This window comes from Schistocerca nitens, chromosome 10 (genome assembly GCF_023898315.1).
Source record: "Schistocerca nitens isolate TAMUIC-IGC-003100 chromosome 10, iqSchNite1.1, whole genome shotgun sequence".
Lineage (NCBI taxonomy): Eukaryota > Metazoa > Arthropoda > Insecta > Orthoptera > Acrididae > Schistocerca > Schistocerca nitens.
The window spans coordinates 129499911-129521291 of NC_064623.1; the positions used below are offsets into that span (position 1 = coordinate 129499911).

A 21381-nucleotide genomic window follows, 5' to 3' on the forward strand; every position below is an offset into this window, starting at 1 on the left:
CGTCTCCATGAAGCTGGGCTACGGTCCCGCACACCGTTAGGCCGTCTTCCGCTCACGCCCCAACATCGTGCAGCCCGCCTCCAGTGGTGTCGCGACAGGCGTGAATGGAGGGACGAATGGAGACGTGTCGTCTTCAGCGATGAGAGTCGCTTCTGCCTTGGTGCCAATGATGGTCGTATGCGTGTTTGGCGCCGTGCAGGTGAGCGCCACAATCAGGACTGCATACGACCGAGGTACACAGGGCCAACACCCGGCATCATGGTGTGGGGAGCGATCTCCTACACTGGCCGTACACCACTGGTGATCGTCGAGGGGACACTGAATAGTGCACGGTACATCCAAACCGTCATCGAACCCATCGTTCTACCATTCCTAGACCGGCAAGGGAACTTGCTGTTCCAACGGGACAATGCACGTCCGCATGTATCCCGTGCCACCCAACGTGCTCTAGAAGGTGTAAGTCAACTACCCTGGCCAGCAAGATCTCCGGATCTGTCCCCCATTGAGCATGTTTGGGACTGGATGAAGCGTCGTCTCACGCGGTCTGCACGTCCAGCACGAACGCTGGTCCAACTGAGGCGCCAGGTGGAAATGGCATGGCAAGCCGTTCCACAGGACTACATCCAGCATCTCTACGATCGTCTCCATGGGAGAATAGCAGCCTGCATTGCTGCGAAAGGTGGATATACACTGTACTAGTGCCGACATTGTGCATGCTCTGTTGCCTGTGTCTATGTGCCTGTGGTTCTGTCAGTGTGATCATGTGATGTATCTGACCCCAGGAATGTGTCAATAAAGTTTCCCCTTCCTGGGACAATGAATTCACGGTGTTCTTATTTCAATTTCCAGGAGTGTAGTTTTAACAAAAGATGCCTAATAAAAAAACACATCCCGCCATCCGATGCCCGGCACTGGTGGTGCTGACTCTGCAGACACTGCCAGGAGTCGGGAAGCAACAGCAGCCCTCACAAAGTGACAAATGCTGGGGTGCGAGTATCTGCCCTCACCCTCACACTGCTATCGCCTACAGCCAGCAGGTGAAAGTCGCATCTATTTTCAGGTATACAGGTAAAGTTCTTCTAGTGTTATACTAATGTCACATATCCAAGTAAATGAGTGCCAAATCCTCTGGGTTGTGTGCTAATGTTTGCCATTGCTGGTGCAAAACCTATGGATACTGACATCACAGGTAGCACTATGGAAATCTGTTCCAGTGCTTCCAAGAATAGCACAGGCTGCATTGTTTCTAGAGAGTCTAATGGGACATGTGAGCTGTGTCTAGCCTTGCACGCATGTATACCTGCCCAGGGTGACTGATGCATCACTGTTAAATGCTTGAGTGGTGGCCTACCATCTAAAAGGTTATGTTTTATGGATGTCAGATGGCAGTGCAAAATAAGAGCCAAGCTGACCTCTCAAAAATTGTAAAGTGCTGCAGAAATAGTTAACGGTCGCTTTTGTTGAAACTTTCGTGATGTCTCAGCTTGTCGAAGTGGAAACTGTTGTCCTAACAGGGCCTGTTCACGAAAATAGCCCACAATAACACCGTTTGCATTCTTCCTGATGGTACTCACGAGGCACTCCATCCAATCATGTGTTACCGTTCCCGGAGAGTCCTGCTTTCAACAAACACCTCCAAAACGTAAACGCTCTCACTGTTATGTAGAGGCTCCTATGCCCCAGCACAAAGTATGTCTTGTGAATGCAACCCACCACATTACTGATGCTGCCGGCGTGGAAGCACTGTCCGCCTTTTTTACTGCAGACGGGACTTTCAGCAGCAAAAACTATTTTGCACAGATCGCCATATTGCACTGCCAGTTAAACCCTGCCAAAGTGACGTACAGATCGTCAAGCCCTATCTCAGAACAAAGACATTACTGTTTCCGGTCCTGACCTGCCTGCTTGCTTGCTTTTCTACACCCATCCCCAGACTCTAGGGTTACAAGAACATACGTATTTTCGCATGGTTTGCGATACTATCATACCATTTTGTCTATACTTCTCGATATCAAGCACGTAGCAATATCACATGCGTAGCAGTATCACCAGAGCAACGTAATTCCGTAGATAGAGACTGGAAATTATTTCTCAAGAAATCTGAAACTTTGGCGGGGTGGAGCGTGCTGTAAACCACTGAGTAACTACGAAGTTAGCCCGTCTGGGAAGACCTTTACGTCAAAACTAGAAAAAAAATACAGGAAACTGATAATTCTACTCGTGAATACCGATGACAGTGATGTAACAAATTCCAAATCATCCCTATAATTTATGAAGTCAACTATGATGTTTCTCATGTCTAGAGAACCAGCAAACACATCATCCACCTGTCCTTGACCTGCTAGATACATACACCAGAATGGATGTTCCCTCAGAAATGTGCAGAAGCAGTCAACCAGACAATTTACATGGAAGGGAATAATGGTCCAGTGCAAACACACGCCCATTTTGAATCTTCTCAAATTTCCACGCGATCATGAAATCTGTCCAACACATGCTAAGTATTAGTTCGCTATTCAGCCATCTAGAGGACGACACGGTTAATTCAGCCACATTCCTGCATCCCAACAGGCCTTTCCTTTCGACGGATCCTGCCGTTAATAGGAAACGTGAATCATTCCCACCACAGGCCACTGCCGGCATGCCACACACCCCTATACAGAATTATCCTAGGAAATAGGTCACAAACACATTTGATCGCTATAATGCAATTAAATATTACGATCATGGTCTCAGTTGAACGACAGTCGACAATGAGCGAACTATCGGAAATACACCCTGCTGACAGCTGACAGCTGTGGCTCTGGAAATATCTGTACCATTCTTATGACCTGAGATATTCTTCCCTTTGCTATCACAGTATTCCACGTCAAATCCATACCTTCCTTACAGCTGGACATAGTCATTTCCTTTGTACATGTCAGAACACAAACACATACTGCCTGATGCTCAAGGCAAACCTATCACGCAACCCCTACTACTAAGTATAACATTTTGCCAATACACAATTTTGGTAAACATTTTTGGAATACAGTGATCAATTAATTGTTATATTTTGATTAAAATTCAGTCTTGATCACGTTATGTCTGTTTTAATGAGTAACCGGTTTCGGTTTTTTCTATAAAACCATCATCAGACCCATTGGCTCCCTTGGGTTGGTAGGTGGAGCTCTCCTTGCTGCTGTGCAGTTGACTGCACAGCAGCAAGGAGAGCTCCACCTACCAACCCAAGGGAGCCAATGGGTCTGATGATGGTTTTATAGAAAAAACCGAAACCGGTTACTCATTAAAACAGACATAACGTGATCAAGACTGAATTTTAATCAAAATATTTTGCCAATAAATGATTGCTGACGATACGAAATAATACTGAGAGAAAATCAGCGATGGGTGGACATGTCTCATAAGTTTTTCTTGCGAGTGCTACCACTGTGTCTTAGGAAGAGAGATGTAATCGTCTTAATAACCGCCAGATGTTAAAAAACTCAATCGCAACAACTACTGTAGGTTACTATCAAAAGCGGTCTTGTTTCTACGGGTGCACACAAGTATCCATGTTAAAAGCTATACTGGCTTTATAAATCGACTTATGACATTACCTCCGAATGAATTGGTTTTTCCAGACAAATACCGTGACACTGAATATAGACGGTGATCGTATGCGTGTATATCAGTCCAGCAGTGCGGTTACACGTCACTGACGGTGCACCCTCATAATAAAATTACCGAACTTTGAAAGTGATTCGGCTGAGGAGCGTGGTACGAAACTGGTATTTACAACACAGTCATGCCGCCGCTAGATATTTGTCCAGTATTTGTAATGCATTCTGTCTCGATGCCATCTCAGAGATTCGGCAATATATCCACTGAGCTATAGGCGATGGTTGATTGAGAAGGATCACAAACAGTAGTCGATGGTGTGCTGATTGAGGTCGTAATAAATGTACACTAGCTTTTCAGATCCCTAGAGCTACGCTTTTGGTAGAAATGATGTCTATGATTTTGAATCAAGTCTTTCCATTCAACTATATACCGGTATTGTATCTGATGGAGAAGTCCTTTAATGATTACAGCCACAAGTGAATCACATTTCTAGCGTCTCATATCTCGAAACGAGTCACCTTTCTCGAACCTATCTGCTGTAGTAAAATTCCAACATGGTTTTAGGTAGTCCCTATGCATCTTGCAACTGCCCCTCAGATTCTGCGCTACCATCCCTGCAGCTCTGCGCATGTGATCGTTCCAATGTAAGTCGGAACTGTTTTACAAATGTGAGATCAAAAGAAATTAATTTTATAGGTAAACTACAGGGTTATTACAAATGATTGAAGCGATTTCACAGCCCTACAATAACTTTATTATTTGAGATATTTTCACAATGCTTTGCACACACATGCAAAAACTCAAAAAGTTTTTTTAGGCATTCACAAATGTTCGATATGTGCCCCTTTAGTGATTCGGCAGACATCAAGTCGATAATCAAGTTCCTCCCACACTCGGCGCAGCAAGTCCCCATCAATGAGTTCAAAAGCATCGTTGATGCGAGCTCGCAGTTCTGGCACGTTTCTTGGTAGAGGAGGTTTAAACACTGAATCTTTCACATAACCCCACAGAAAGAAATCGCATGGGGTTAAGTCGGGAGAGCGTGGAGGCTATGACATGAATTGCTGATCATGATCTCCACCACGACCGATCCATCGGTTTTCCAATCTCCTGTTTAAGAAATGCCGAACATCATGATGGAAGTGCGGTTGAGCACCATCCTGTTGAAAGATGAAGTCGGCGCTGTCGGTCTCCAGTTGTGGCATGAGCCAATTTTCCAGCATGTCCGCGGGCTACGCGTGAAACTTGCACGCACGCGTTCAACCGTTTCTTCGCTCACTGCAGGCCGACCCGTTGATTTCCCCTTACAGAGGCATCCAGAAGCTTTAAACTGCGCATACCATCGCCGAATGGAGTTAGCAGTTGGTGGATCTTTGTTGAACTTCGTCCTGAAGTGTCGTTGCACTGTTATGACTGACTGATGTGAGTGCATTTCAAGCACGACATACGCTTTCTCGGCTCCTGTCGCCATTTTGTCTCACTGCGCTCTCGAGCGGTCTGGCGGCAGAAACCTGAAGTGCGGCTTCAGCCGAACAAAACTTTATGAGTTTTTCTACGTATCTGTAGTGTGTCGTGACCATATGTAAATGAATGGAGCTACAGTGAATTTATGAAATCGCTTCAATCATTTGTAATAGCCCTGTATTTCTAACAATTCACGACAAAAATACTTTCGCAAATGTATCAGGATATCTAATGTGCACGAGGACTGTTGATACCAACAGCGTCTGCAATTATGGGTCTTATTTTCGACGACGTACTGAAAACAAATCCCTCCGAATTTTTTGAAGCTTTTCAAAGAAATCAAACTTTATTAACATTTACATCTTTACTTCTCATTGTACATATTTATTACTGAACATAGTCAATATGACGAACACATTTCTCCCAACGAAAGACCAGTTTGTTAATGTCACTGAAGAATGTTTGATTTTGTTCAGAGAGCCAAAACCTCACCTCTGCTTTGCACCCACTCATCACTGTCAAAATGAAGACCTCGAGCGTGTTCTTTAAGTTTTGGGTACAGATGAAAGTCGGATGCGTGCTGCGTGGAGGATGATCGATGACAGTGAACCCAAGACGCCGGATAGTTGCAGCGCTCGTGTGTGGTCTGGCATCGCCATGCTGCACGTGTCGACGAAATCTTGGAATTCGTAACTCGATTACAGCACCCTGTTTGTCACTCGCCGACTTAGTATCATTACGTGCCGCTATGTTACACGCTGCAATTCGTATCCCTCTAGCTGCAGACGGCTGCACATATGTATACTACTGGCCATTAAAATAGCTACACCAAGAAGAAATGCAGATAATAAACGGGTATTCATTGGACAATTACACTAGAACTGACATGTGATTATATTTTCACGCAATTTGGGTACATAGATCCTGAGAAATCAATACCCAGAACAACCACCTCTGGCCGTAATAACGACCTTGATACGCCTGGGTATTGAGACAAACAGAGCCTGGATGGTGTGTACAGGTACAGCTGCCCATGCAGCTTCAACACGATATCGCAGTTCATCAAGGGTAGTGACGGGCGTTATTGTGACGAGCCAGTTGCTCGGCCACCTTTGACCAGACCTTTTCAATTGGTGACAGATCTGGAGAATGTTCTGGCCAGGGCAGCAGTCGAACATTTTCTGTATCCAGAAGGGCCCGTACAGGACCTGCAACATGCGGTCGTGCATTATCCTGCTGAAATGTAGGGTTTCGCAGGGACCGAGAGGTGTAACCAATGGCACCCCATACCATCACGACCGATGATACGCCAGTATGGCGATGACGAATACACGCTTCCAATGTGCGTTCTCCGCGATGTCGCCAAACACGGATGCGACCATCATGATGCTGTAAACAGAAACTGGATTCATCCTAAAAACTGACGTTTTGCCATTCGTGCACCCATGTTCGTCGTTGAGTACACCATCGCAGGGGTCCTCTCAGTGATGCAGTGTCAAGGGTAACCGCAGCCACGGTCTCCGAGCTGATAGTCCATGCTGCTCCAGACGTCGTCGAACTGTTCGTGCAGATTGTTGTTGTCTTGCAAACGTCCCCCATCTGTTAACTCAGGGATCGAGACGTGGCTGCACGATCCGTTACAGCCATGCGGATAAGATGCCTGTCATCTCGACTGCTAGTGATACGAGGCCGTTGGGATCCAGAACGGCGTTCCGTATAACCCTCCTGAACCCACCGATTCCATACTCTGCTAACAGTCATTCGATCTCGACCAATGCGAGCAGCAATGTCGCGATACGATAAAACGCAATCGCGATAGGCTACAATCCGACCTTTATCAAAGTCGGAAACGTGATGGTACGCATTTCTCCTCCTTACATGAGGCATCACAACAACGTTTCACCAGGCAACGCCGGTCAACTGTTGTTTGTGTATGACAAATCGGTTGAAAACGTTCCTCATGTCAGCACGTTGTAGGTGTCGCCACCGGCGCCAACCTTGTGTGAATGCTCTGAAAAACTAATCATTTGCATATCACAGCATCTTCTTCCTGTCGGTTAAATTTCACGTCTGTAGCACTCATCTTCGTGGTGTAGCAATTTTAATGGCCAGTAGTGTAGATATGAAAAATAAAGGATGTAAAATGTTAATAATGTATGTTTTATTTAAAAATCCTTAACAGCTTCCACTTCGGAGGTATTACTTTTCAGTATGCCCTCTTATTTCTGTCTTGTCGTAGCATAGTACAAACATCTCAGATTTTGTTCTATTACTGTTGTATAATTCGACCGAAATCGATAATAACAATTGAATGAATCGTTATCTTCAGCAAATACCAGTCCGTCTTACGTTTTAAGCTTTCGTTAGCATTCTTACAAACACAAATCATACAATTCTTTATACAGCATCTTTCTCTTACTTTTTACTCTTTAAAGGAGTTTTTTTCGTAAATTCTTTTCTTGTCATGTTCCGACAGCTGAATCCTACTCTCGTTACTTTTCAAAATAAAATATCGGTCGATAATTCCCGATTTTCTGCAAACTGGATCTGGCACCACTATTCCAGACTGACAGTTTCGGTCTCCAGAACGCTTCCCCTCGATTACACATTTTCTGCCGTGAGATGCAGCACTTTAAGGAGAACCGTGCGCGTTGCAATACCAAGTGATGTTGCTGTACCATGTTTCAGGCGCTGGTCATGGACAAGACTTTCCGTATTTCTGCCGCGGCACTATCTACGGTGATCCTCCGCCAAAAGACACCTTCGAAGGGAAACTCGCCGATCAACTGACGCGCCTCTGGACCAACTTCGCCAAAACAGGGTGAGTGCCAAGTTTTCTCCAACGTGTGATGTACGGGCTCATACACCGATCAGAAGAAATCGAATTAAGGGTAGAGCCACGGGTCGTAACACATCTGAAATGTAACGGTTAGTGGTTATCACATTTAGCATTCAACCGCGATTTTTATATATATTTTAACAACGCGTTTCGAGAGACAATGCTCTCATCATCAGGTTGTAAAATCTATGTCGCGAAGTTAAACGTACTAAAAAGACAAAATACCATCACCAATAGTTGGTGGGTCCATAAAGTAAAAAAGAATTAAAAGTATATTGGACTGTGGGTCCTCGTCTTACATTAAAGTTGTTGACGCAGGTCGATGGCCGTCCCATAGCTACCAAATATGCTGTCGACTGCGCCGGCTCGGGTGCTGTTGTGGACTAACGTGCCTAGGTGTTGTGGCGTGGTTACCGCCGTGTGCTTGACGGTAACGCTATGCTATTGGGCGCCTCATTTCCTTACTGCATTGGTCTGCCATCGTTAGCCTCTCGCAACTCCGTCATTGACATGCTACAAGTTTTAAGTCGCATGCCTGCCCTAAAATAATTCTAAAAACCCGCTAAAAAATCTCATTTCTTTAAAGTTATCTTGTACATTTAGGATATTGCTTTGTTTCTTTTCATGGATAGCTATCTCGAATTCCTCTAGTAAGTCAAGTTTCCTCCCTTTCTTTTCTACATGCAATATTTCTACGTTGTCTTCTATGCTATTAAGGGGATGGCCTGTTTCATATATATGGTTCGCAACAGCTGATTTGTCATAATTTCCTAACCTGAACGCATCTTTATGTTCTTTATACCGGATCGCGAATGATCTTCCTGTCTGCCCTATATATTTTGCATCACACGTTCTGCACTGAATCTTATAAACTCCCGATCTTTCAAACTTATTTCTCTTCTCGCCAATATCGTGCTTAAGGCTATACCTCACTAGGTTATTAGTCTGAAAGGCTATTTTGACATCGTATGGCTTAAAAATATTTGCTATCTTTTGTGAGACTTTTCCGTAGTATGGCATCGTGATAATTTTCGCTTTCTCTCCATCAGGTTTATTCTTTTTGCGCTTATTACATTTTCGTAACAGTTTTTTAACTATATCTATTCTGTAACCGTTATTCTTCGCTATTCTCTTAACGGTGTTAATTTCAGTCTCCCTATCTTTTTCACTCATAGGTATATTGACTGCCCTATGCACGAGACTACGGAAAGCAGCTTCTTTATACGCCTGCGGATGGCATGAATCATTCGGGATCACGGCATCAGTTGTAGTTTGTTTTCTATAAACGGAAAACGCATGTTTGTTGCCCTGCTTTTTTATATTCAGGTCCAGGAACTGTAGACAATTGTCAGTTTCGTACTCCACGGTAAATTTTATTTTATTATGTGCGTCGTTGAACTTTTTTACTATTTCCTCAATGTCCTCACTGGAACCATCAACAAGTAACAGAGTGTCGTCAACATAACGTTTGTAATAAACAATTTTATCCGTAATGTTTTCGTCAGAATTTAGAACTTTATCTTCAAGGCCATTCATAAAAATGTCCGCCATAGTTCCTGAAATGCTGGACCCCATGGCTAACCCATCGTCCTGAATATAAAATTTGTTATTAAACGTAAAATAATTAAAACTTGTAATGAGCTGTAGGAGTTCAATAAATTCAATTGTCTCTTGCGTTGAAATTTTACCGTATTTCAGGAAATTTCTCTTAATGATTTCTATAGTTTCGTTAACCGGAACACTGGAGTATAAGTTCTTAACATCCAACGAAACCAAACGGGAAGTGTCGGTGACTGGCGTATCTTTAATTTCACCTATCATGGTCATACTACCACGCACTGAATAATTATTATTATACACGTAAGTCTTTTTCATAATTTGGTCCAACATTTTCGTTATTTTATATGCTGGACTATTTCGACCGTTAACAATCGGACGAACCGGATGCAGATCTTTATGTATCTTCACCTGTGATCTTAATTTGGGGGCCGTTGGATTCATGATAACACATCTTCTTTTTTCGGCTTCTGTCAGCAGGAAGTGCGTGCGTTTAAGAACATTTTTTAGTTTAGTTTGGAAATTGGCTGTTATGTCTTTCGGAATTTCTGTAATGCTATTTTCGACAAAAAACGCTAAGGTTTTCGAAACGTACTCCTCCTCTTTTAATATTACGACCGTATTCCCCTTATCCGCTTTCGTGGCAATAGCTTTCGCTTCATTAAGCTTTTTATTTATAGAATCGACAGTTAGTCGGTCTGCTCTAGTCTTATGATTAACACTATTTCTCTTATTTAATTCATTTTTTACTATTTTATGTAGCTTATGACCGACATGGCCTGTTTCATTATTATTTAATTTAGCAATTTCTGTTGTCATTTTAGTGAGGGCAATTACTTCTTTCGCGACCTTCTTGTTAAATGACGGCCCAATATTAAACTTTAATGCCTTATTTAACATTTCTACTTCTGTATTATCAAATGTAATATCCGTTTTGTTAACCACCCGTGGGTAAAAGTCAAAAGACGAAAGCCTTTGTTGTTGATCTTTTTCGTCTTCGCGCGTGTTATTAGTTAATTTACGAAGTTTTTTATCTTGTTTTTCTTTTTTCTTTATAAACTCCTTCTGTAGTATTTTGTGAAGTCTACATGTAACCTCTTCCCATACGTTCATTGGTAATATTTCCTTGACCTTAGTCTCTGCTTGAATTATTTGTTTTTTAATTAAGTCTTTCTTTTTATACAGATGTTTGATTTCTGCGCGTATCCAAAACTTTTTTGCTTTTTCAACAGCTAGTCGTCCCGCCCATGACTTGCAATCACAAAGTTTCAACTTCACATAATTCGGGATAACATGATTCTTAACACATTCTTTATTAAAGTTTATGTTTGCGGCAGTTTTTAATAACTTATGTCTTAAATTTTTGTATTTATACACTAACCTCAATGTCTCGCCTGACACTAACGATTTGATATAATCCATTATGGAGTCGAGGTAGCAGTTGTCGTTATACTGGTTATCACATTTAGCATTCAACCGCGATTTTTATATATATTTTAACAACGCGTTTCGAGAGACAATGCTCTCATCATCAGGTTGTAAAATCTATGTCGCGAAATTAAACGTACTAAAAAGACAAAATACCATCACCAATAGTTGGTGGGTCCATAAAGTAAAAAAGAATTAAAAGTATATTGGACTGTGGGTCCTCGTCTTACATTAAAGTTGTTGACGCAGGTCGATGGCCGTCCCATAGCTACCAAATATGCTGTCGACTGCGCCGGCTCGGGTGCTGTTGTGGACTAACGTGCCTAGGTGTTGTGGCGTGGTTACCGCCGTGTGCTTGACGGTAACGCTATGCTATTGGGCGCCTCATTTCCTTACTGCATTGGTCTGCCATCGTTAGCCTCTCGCAACTCCGTCATTGACATGCTACAAGTTTTAAGTCGCATGCCTGCCCTAAAATAATTCTAAAAACCCGCTAAAAAATCTCATTTCTTTAAAGTTATCTTGTACATTTAGGATATTGCTTTGTTTCTTTTCATGGATAGCTATCTCGAATTCCTCTAGTAAGTCAAGTTTCCTCCCTTTCTTTTCTACATGCAATATTTCTACGTTGTCTTCTATGCTATTAAGGGGATGGCCTGTTTCATATATATGGTTCGCAACAGCTGATTTGTCATAATTTCCTAACCTGAACGCATCTTTATGTTCTTTATACCGGATCGCGAATGATCTTCCTGTCTGCCCTATATATTTTGCATCACACGTTCTGCACTGAATCTTATAAACTCCCGATCTTTCAAACTTATTTCTCTTCTCGCCAATGTAACGTCCCTATCAGATACCGTGTCAAATTTGTGGATGAGCTGGTCCCTATTTTAACCATAATGTACCAAAGAGGCCCCGAACAAAACTGCGTGGTCCGTGGAAGAAAGAGCTGGACGCACATGTCTACAAGAAAGCTGGCATAAATGATACACAAAAGTACGTTTGCATATATGCAGATGGAAGGTTGATAATTTTTCTAAATCGCTTCAAGCAAATGCCGGATTGGTTCCTTTGAAAGGCACAGCTGACTTCCTTCCCTATGCTTTCCTAATCCAATGGAAGCGTTGACCTCGCTGTTCGATTCACCCCCCCCCCCCCCCCCGCCCACGCCCCCAAATCATCCAGCCTACCAAAGCTGGGATTAGAACCCGGGTGTCCTAGGCTACCACTATGGCAACCTGACTCAGTGGCTTTGCACAATTGTATAGACTACTTTAGCACACACCCCTCCGCAGTCCAAATTTCTTTACACGCCTCAGCACACTGGTGTTCTCTCTAAACTCAAAAAGCATTGCAAAGGCTCTCCAACTGTACTGGAATAGCACCTCAGCATGCAATGAAACGATGGATCCCGCCTGAAACCCAGGAATAGGTGCTTTCATCGAATGAAGTGCCATTCCAATACAACTGGAGAGCTTCAGCAATGCTCTTCGAATTTAGGGAGAATACCAGTGGGCTTGGGGGTGAATGGGAATCTGGATTGAGGAGGGAGGCGTACTGGGGTAGTCGGTGCAGCTGTGCAGAGCCACTGTGCCAGGGTGGCGTAGTGGTTAGCGCACCTTTCTGTTGAGCAGGAGACCCTGGTTCGAATACTGCTCTTCGTAAAAATTTCCATTCGTCGCTTCAGTCTTCATATATACATAGCAATGAGGTATCTCGAGCAGAATAACATCCATCATGCCAACCAGCATGAATTCCGAAAACACTGATCATGTGAAGCTCAATTTACACATTCCTCAAGTGACATCCTGAAAGCGAAGGTTCAGTGCAGTCAGGTACGTGTACTATTTGTTGATTTCCGAAAATCGTTTGAATCCGTGCCTCATTGAAGTGTGTTGGGTTTATTGCTGCTCACACTATATGTCAATGATCTTGAAGACATTTTAATAGTAACCTCAGACATTTCGCAATTATTAGCAGCTAGCTTTAACTGACCCGATATGCAAAATTATGCATTTCACAAAATGAGAAACGTAGTATCATATGTAATAAAAGAGATTCCTGTTGCTTAATGTCTGGAATTTTTGAGACTCCAAGGCTCTCTTAGCTACAAAGAAATAGTTTTAAAGTGGACGAAGAGTTCTATAGATATGATGATTGTAAAGAATCCGCCTCGATTTGCAATTGAGGCGGATTCTTTATAATCATTAAATAGTTCACGATTGCTGACGGCTGCAATGTTAAAGGTTCCCTTTAGATATCGTTTTTATGGCCTTTTTATTACAACTGGCTAAAATACAAATGGCGTTCAAAAACTTTCGCACAGTTGTCTCTAATTTTTTTTATTTTTTTCAGGAGGAGAATGAAATTTCTTGTGAACATACTTGGAACATTTAGCTATGCATTGAGCGTCCTCAATATAGCCTCCGTCATCTGTGACGCATCTGGCCCAACCTTCTTTCCATGATGTAAATGCACTTTCGTAAAATTCTGGGGATTGACTTTACACCATCGCCTGACACAGGAAATAAGGTCTTTCTCTAGCGGTTCTAGGCGCTTCAGTCTGGAACCGCGCTGCTGCTACGGTCGCAGGTTCGAAACCTGCCTCGGGCATGGATGTGTGTGATGTCCTTAGGTTGGTTAGGTTTAAATAGTTCTAAGTCTAGGGGAATGATGGCCTCAGATGTTAAGTCCCATAGTGCTTAGAGTCAAGGTCTTTCTCACCACCAAATATTTACCGCGCCGATGGGCCTTCAGACGACCAAAGATGTAAAAATCAGACGGTGCCAAGTCCGGACTGTAGGGAGGATGAGGAAAAATTTTTCCAACGCATTTTCCTGATTTTCTCCTGCGTCATAAGTGCTGTATGGGGTTTGGCATTGTCATGGTGTAGTATGATGAGCTGCCCCTGAAGCTGTGGTCTGTGGATCTAGATGGTATGTCGCTGCTTGTCCAATGACATTTCAGCAAGGTGCATATCGTCACACGTCTGTCATTTTGGATGATTTGATCAATGGTCTCCTTATTCACATCACTCACTGCCGTCGATGGTCTACCGCATCGTGGATTGTCCAGTAGAGATAAATCACCTTCTTTAAACCTCTGCAACCACTGCTGGGTACTGCTGCGATCCACTGCGTCCTCCCCATCAACAGGGAGCAACGTCCTGTGAATCTATGTGGCAGAGTCATCGCCGGTCTTGAAGAGAAACTCCATCACCGTTTTCGCAACCTGACTTCTACTTCACGGTCCATTATGGCTCACCTGTAAATAAAAGAAAATACTTTTATATACCAACTTATAGCTAGATGTTCCAGGTATGTTCAAAAAAGTTTCATTCTCCTCCCGCGAAAAATAAAAATCTAGAGACGACTGTGCCAAACGTTTTGAACGCCATTTGTACTTATGGTTGTACAATAATTTGAAATTTTTCCAACGGGGCCAGAAAATACCCCAGGTACATGATATGTGATTTTCAATGCTATATTTCAATTCCATTATGAAAATAAAAGCTTGGAATCAATGCACCTTATCAACCAACATTTATACCTCCTTTATTGTAACCAACTCGTAGAAAATACACACATGTGCATGACTGGAACAGTTGCATCATCAGAAATTACATTTTGTAGAAGTAAGAGGTGCTATTACACTTTATTGATAATGGATTATGATATACGCTTTTGAAAGGGCTTACAGACTCTGGCAAATTGCATTAGATGGGCATAAGAGTGATACTAATAATGAATCAATTTTTGGAAATGGGAATGAGAGTGACACTGGTGTAGATATGATAGAGGAGGAGAGACAGGCTGGAAACGAGAGGAATGTTAATGAATGCGAAGAAGATGATACTGGTATTGGGGAAACTAGTGCGACTACTGTTTTATCTACAAGTGGATAGATAACATATGGCAATACCACATGATGTGTGCATGTAGGCTACCAGTATTGTAACACATGAAACTGCACATATTCCCCCTCTCCTTTGACCACAAATACAGACAAGGACAGAGTGTCTCACATTTTCTATCACCAATCACATGCAGTGTGTAATAATAATGCATACCAATAATCATGTAGAAAACAGAAAAGCTCCACACCCGTATCTTGAATGTTGGATAGAACGTGACTCCACAGAACTACAGGTATTCTTTGGTCTATTAATAATAGCTGATTTACACGGGGCACGTGGGAAAACTTTGAACGAACGTCAGTCATATGAGTATGGATTACCCACTTCTCGAGTCAGAATGAGCTTCTTATGATTTCGTCCTGTAGAGGACAGTTTAGAGATGGCTATGTCGGTCGGCTGTTCGCATGCTACTCTCGTGAGCATCTGTGGAAGGTGGCGGAAGGACGATGAAACCACGAGTAGGCGGCAAGGGGTTGAGCTACCACACCTCACCACTGAACCTGTAGGTTCGGTTGGGTTGTTTGGGGGAAGTGACCAAACTGCGAGGTCAACGGTCTCATCGGATTAGGGAAGGACTGGGAAGGAAGCCGGCCGTGCCCTTTCAAAGGAACCATCCCGTCATTTGCCTGGAGCGATTTAGGGAAATCACGGAAAACCTAAATCAGGATGGCCGGACGCGGGATTGAACCGTCGTCCTCCCGAATGCGAGTCCAGTGTGCTAACCACTGCGCCACCTCGCTCGGTATGAACCTGTAGCTCCGAGGATTGTGCCCCCTCTACATTCCGATGTGCTGCACGATGAGACAGTGTTGCCAGCTCCCCGTTTTCGTACATGATTTCTCAAAATGCACCCCATCTAATTTTGCGTGATAAGCTTTTTTCTTGAGACTTCATGACATTTCGCTTGCTGGCCTCCAAGTACGCCATGTTTTCTTCGCCCTGTATATGTTAGTGATGTCTGGCGCTAGAGAGAATCCCATGCCGATTTCATTATTTGTTCGCAGAGCTATCCACCACAATGTAAGTAGGTGGTGGTGACGGAATGTAGAAACAGTTTCACTGTCAAAATGGCTCTGAGCACTATGCGACTTAACTTCTGAGGTCATCAGTCGCCTAGAACTTAGAACTAATTAAACCTAACTAACCTAAGGACGTCACACACATCCATGCCCGAGGCAGGATTCGAACCTGCGACCGTAGCGGTCGCTCGGCTCCAGACTGTAGCGCCCAGAACCGCACGGCCACTTCGGCCGGCGTTTCACTGTCACTCTGTCAAAGTGACTGCGTACTAATACCCTGGAATTTCCCTGTGGTAGCCCTGTGAAGAAAAATGTAGTCTTGAAGCTAAATAGGAGATTTGTCCAGACGTACACTATGTGATCAAAAGTATCCGGATACCTGGCTGCAAATGACTTACTAGTTCGTGGCGCCCTCCATCGGTAACGCTGGAATATGGTGTTGGCCCACCCTTAGCCTCGATGACAGCTTCCACTCTCGCAGGCATACGTTCAGTCAGGTGCTGGAAGGTTTCTTGAGGAATGACAGCCCATTCTTCAACGCTGCAATGAGGAGAGGTAAGGATGTGAATCGGTGAGTGACAGCCCATTCTTCACCGAGTGCTGCAATTAGGAGAGGTATCGAAGTAAGTCGGTGAGGACTGGCACGAAGTCGGCGTTCCAAAACATCCCAAAGGTTTCTATAGGATTCAGGTCAGGTCTCTGTGCATGTCAGTCCATTACAGGGATGTTATTACCGTGTAACCACTCCGCCACAGGCCTTGCATTATGAACAGGTGCTCGATCGTGTTGAAAGATGCAATCACCATGTCCAAATTGCTCTTTAAGAGTGGGAAGCAAGAAGGTGCTTAAAAGATTAATGAAGGCCAATTCTGTGATAGTGCCACACAAAACAACAAGGTGTTCAAGCCCCTTCCGTGAAAACCACCACCACACTATAACGCCACCGTCTCCAAATTTTACTGTTGGCACTGCACACGCTGGAAGATGACGTTCACTGGGCATTCGCCATCGGATCGCCTCATTGTACCGTGATTCGCCACTCCACGCAACGTTTCTCCACTTTTCAATCGTCCTGTGTTTACGCTCCTTACACCAAGCGAAGCGTCGTTTGGCATTTACCGGCGTGATGTGTGGCTTATGAGCAGCCTCTCGACCATGAAATCCAAATTTTCTCCCCTCCCGCCTAAATGTCATAGTACTTGCAGTGCATCCTGTTGCAGTCTGGAATTCCTGTGTGATGGTCTGCGGATCTCCGGGCGGGGACTACTCAAGAGGATGTCGTTATCAGGAGAAAGAAAACGCGTTCTACGGATTGGAGCGTGGAATGTCAGATCCCTTAATCGAGCAGGTAGGTTAGAAAATTTAAAAACGGAAATAGATAGGTTAAAGTTAGATATAGTGGGAATTAGTGAAGTTCGGTGCCAGGAGGAACAAGACTTCTGGTCAGGTGACTACAGGGTTATAAACACAAAATCAAAAAGGGGTAATGCAGGAGTAGGTTTAATAATGAATAGGAAAATAGGAATGCGGGTAAACTACTACAAACAGCATAGTGAACGCATTATTGTGGCAAAGATAGATACGAAGCCCACGCCTACTACAGTAATACAAGTTTATATGCCAACTAGCTCTGCAGATGACGAAGAAATTGAAGAAATGTATGATGAAATAAAAGAAATTATTCAGATAGTGAAGGGTGACGAAAATTTAATAGTCATGGGTGACTGGAATTCGGTAGTAGGAAAAGGGAGAGAAGGAAATGTAGTAGGAAGCCGCCTGGTAGAATTTTGCACAGAGCATAAGTTAATCATAGCTAACACTTGGTTCAAGAATCATAAAAGAAGGTTGTATACATGGAAGAATCCTGGAGATACTAAAAGGTATCAGATAGATTATATAATGGTAAGACAGATTTAGGAACCAGGTTTTAAATTGTAAGACTTTTCCAGGAGCAGATGTGGACTCTCACCACAATCTATTGGTTATGATCTGCAGATTAAAACTGAAGAAACTGCAAAAAGGTGGGAATTCAAGGAGATGGGACCGGGATAAACTGACTAAACCAGAGGTTGTACAGAGTTTCAGGGAGAGCATAAGGGAACAATTCACAGGAATGGGGGAAAGAAATACAATAGAAGAAGAATGTGTAGGTCTGAGGGATGAAGTAGTAAAGGCAGCAGAGGATCAAGTAGGTAAAAAGACGAGGGCCAGTAGAAATCCTTGGGTAACAGAAGATATATTGAATTTAATTGATGAAAGGAGAAAATATAAAAATGCAGTAAGTGAAGCAGGCAAAAAGGAATACAAACGTCTCAAAAAGGAGATCGACAGGAAGTGCAAAATTGCTAAGCAGGGATGGCTAGAGGACAAATGTAAGAATGTAGAGGCTTATCTCACTAGGGGTAAGATAGATACTGCCTACAGGAAAATTAAAGAGACCTTTGGAAATAAGAGAACCACTTGCATGAACATCAAGAGCTCAGATGGAAACCCAGTTCTAAGCAAAGAATGGAAAGCAGAAGGGTGGAAGGAGCATATAGAGGGTCTATACAAGGGCGATGTTCTTGAGGACAATATTATGGAAATGGAAGAGGATGTAGATGAAGATGAAATGGGAGATACGATACTGCGTGAAGAGTATGACAGAGCACTGAAAGACCTGAGTCGAAACAAGGCCCCCGGAGTAGACAACATTCCATTAGAACTACTGACGGCCTTGGGAGTGCCAATCCTGACAAATCTCTACCATCTGGTGAGCAAGATGTATGAAACAGGTAAAATACCCTCAGACTTCAAGAAGAATGTAATAATTCCAATCCCAAAGAAAACAGGTGTTGACAGATCTGAAAATTACCGAACTATCAGTTTAATAAGTCACAGCTGCAAAATACTAACGCGAATTCTTTACAGACGAATGGAAAAACTAGTAGAAGCCGACCTCGGGGAAGGTCAGTTTGGATTCCGTAGAAATGTTGGAACACGTGAGGCAATACTGACCCTACGACTTATCTTAGAAGCTAGATTAAGGAAGGGCAAACCTACGTTTCTAGCATTTGTAGACTTAGAGGAAGCTTTTGACTATGTTGACTGGAATACTCTCTTTCAAATTCTGAAGGTGGCAGGGGTAAAATACAGGGAGCGAAAGGCTATTTACAATTTGTACAGAAACCAGATGGCAGTTATAAGAGTCGAGGGGCATGAAAGGGAAGCAGTGGTTGGGAAAGGAGTGAGACAGGGTTGTAGCCTCTCCCCGATGTTATTCAATCTGTATATTGAGCAAGCAGTAAAGGAAACAAAAGAAAAATTCGGAGTAGGTATTAAAATTCATGGACAAGAAGTAAAAACTTTGAGGTTCGCCGATGACATTGTAATTCTGTCAGAGACAGCAAAGGACTTGGAAGAGCAGTTGAACGGAATGGACAGTGTCTTGAAAGGAGGATATAAGATGAACATCAACAAAAGCAAAACGAGGATAATGGAATGTAGTCGAATTAAGTCAGGTGATGCTGAGGGAATTAGATTAGGATATGAGACACTTAAAGTAGTAAAGGAGTTTTGCTATTTGGGGAGCAAAATAACTGATGATGGTCGAAGTAGAGAGGATATAAAATGTAGACTGGCAATGGCAAGGAAAGCGTTTCTGAAGAAGAGAAATTTGTTAACATCGAGTATAGATTTAAGTGTCAGGAAGTCATTTCTGAAAGTATTTGTATGGAGTGTAGCCATCTATGGAAGTGAAACATGGACGATAAATAGTTTGGACAAGAAGAGAATAGAAGCTTTCGAAATGTGGTGCTACTGAAGAACGCTGAAGATTAGATGGGTAGATCACATAACTAATGAGGAGGTATTGAATAGGATTGGGGAGAAGAGAAGTTTGTGGCACAACTTGACTAGAAGAAGGGATCGGTTGGTAGGACATGTTCTGAGGCATCAAGGGATCACCAATTTAGTATTGGAGGGCAGCATGGAGGGTAAAGATCGTAGAGGGAGACCAAGAGATGAATACACTAAGCAGATTCAGAAGGATGTAGGTTGCGGTAGGTACTGGGAGATGAAGAAGCTTGCACGGGATAGAGTAGCATGGAGAGCTGCATCAAACCAGTCTCAGGACTGAAGACCACAACAACAACAACGGTCTGGATAGATGTCTGCCTATTACACATTACGACCCTCTTCAACTGTCGGCGGTCTCTGTCAGTCAACAGACGATGTGGGCCTGTACGCTCTTGTGATGTACATGTCCCTTCACGTTTCCGCTTCACTATCACTTCGTAAACAGTGGACATAGGGATGTTTAGGAGTGTGGAAATCTCGCGTACAGACGTATGACACAAGTGACATCCAATCACCTGACCACGTTCGAAGTCCGTGAGTTCCGCAGAATGCCCCTTTCTGCTCTCTCACGATGTCTAATGACTACTGAGGTCGCCGATATGGAGTACCTGGCAGTAAGTGGCAGCACAGTGGACGTAATATGAGAAACGTATGTTTTTTGGGGTGTCTGGATCTTTTGATCACATAGTGTATCTCTTGAAGCACTTTCTCATTTTAACTATATAGCTCTATTTTGTAGAGTTATATGTTATTTGCTGTTTCTGAGGTACCTTTCATTCTGTTTGTGCAGCCAAGTAGCAGACCCCGAGGTGGAGGTGTCATGGCCGCCTTTCACAGAGAAGGATCAATGCTTCCTGCACATCACCAGCGACGGGCTGAACATAGCCAGGCGGCCGTTCGAGGAGCGGCTGGCCTTCTGGGACAAACTATACGACCGATACGACAGCTAGCAGCAGTTTACAATCCAGCTGCATCAGAAGAAACCGCGGAAACCTTCTCATGGCATGGTCATTACCCACGTTTCGTTTGTAACGACAGAAGCTTCTGGTTGAAATACACCTATCTCTAGGAAATGCAATGAGTATTTTATCAACGGTAGGGTGAAATTCCGGCAGTACACACTTAACATATGTCTTAGTATACCTGTCCTGTCTATGGAAGGTGATTGTACAGAACTTCAGACATTTATGTTATCCTCTTATTCTATTTACCCTGTCCATTCGGCAAAGATGCAGTGGAGTGGGGCTATTCAGATAGAGCTTGGAGCTATTTCAGTAAGATTAAATATGGGGAGATATGCAATTAAATTACATTCATATTTAGCTGAAAACAATTTTAATTTAAATTTAATACATATTATGCGACAATAATAATGTCACATTAATAGAAATTTACCTTCGCATTATGCTCCTGTTCTTGTATAAATCACCTGCAGTGACCACTGAGTAATTACTTGTGACCCCTCGCACCGACACAGTGTTCATGGTACCATGTGGCACGCTTTTGGCGTCGTATCCACATCTACAACACTTGACAATTTTCTATAGTACAATCCACATTTACATTCCATCGCCACTCCTTCAGAATCATTTATGGGTACAACATCGTCTAAAATATATAAATCGGTGTCTAATTTTTTTTTTAATTTCGGTGGCAGGTTTGTTGAATAGGCTTATACTGGTACCAATACCTTTCTTTCCCGTCACCATTAGGCT

The 21381-nt window shown here is 43.2% G+C and overlaps 1 protein-coding gene across 1 annotated transcript in view; it reads left to right on the forward strand.

Annotated features, from left to right (window-relative positions):
* Positions 1-20986, forward strand: part of LOC126210343 (esterase FE4-like) — a 127542-nt gene extending 106556 nt beyond the window's left edge. Inside the window, exons 9-10 of the mRNA XM_049939558.1 lie at positions 7756-7888; positions 20457-20986. Of these exons, the coding sequence (XP_049795515.1) occupies positions 7756-7888; positions 20457-20616 (293 nt within the window). The 3' untranslated portion in view covers positions 20617-20986. The remainder of the gene's footprint in view (positions 1-7755; positions 7889-20456) is intronic.
* Positions 20987-21381: the final 395 nt, after the last annotated feature.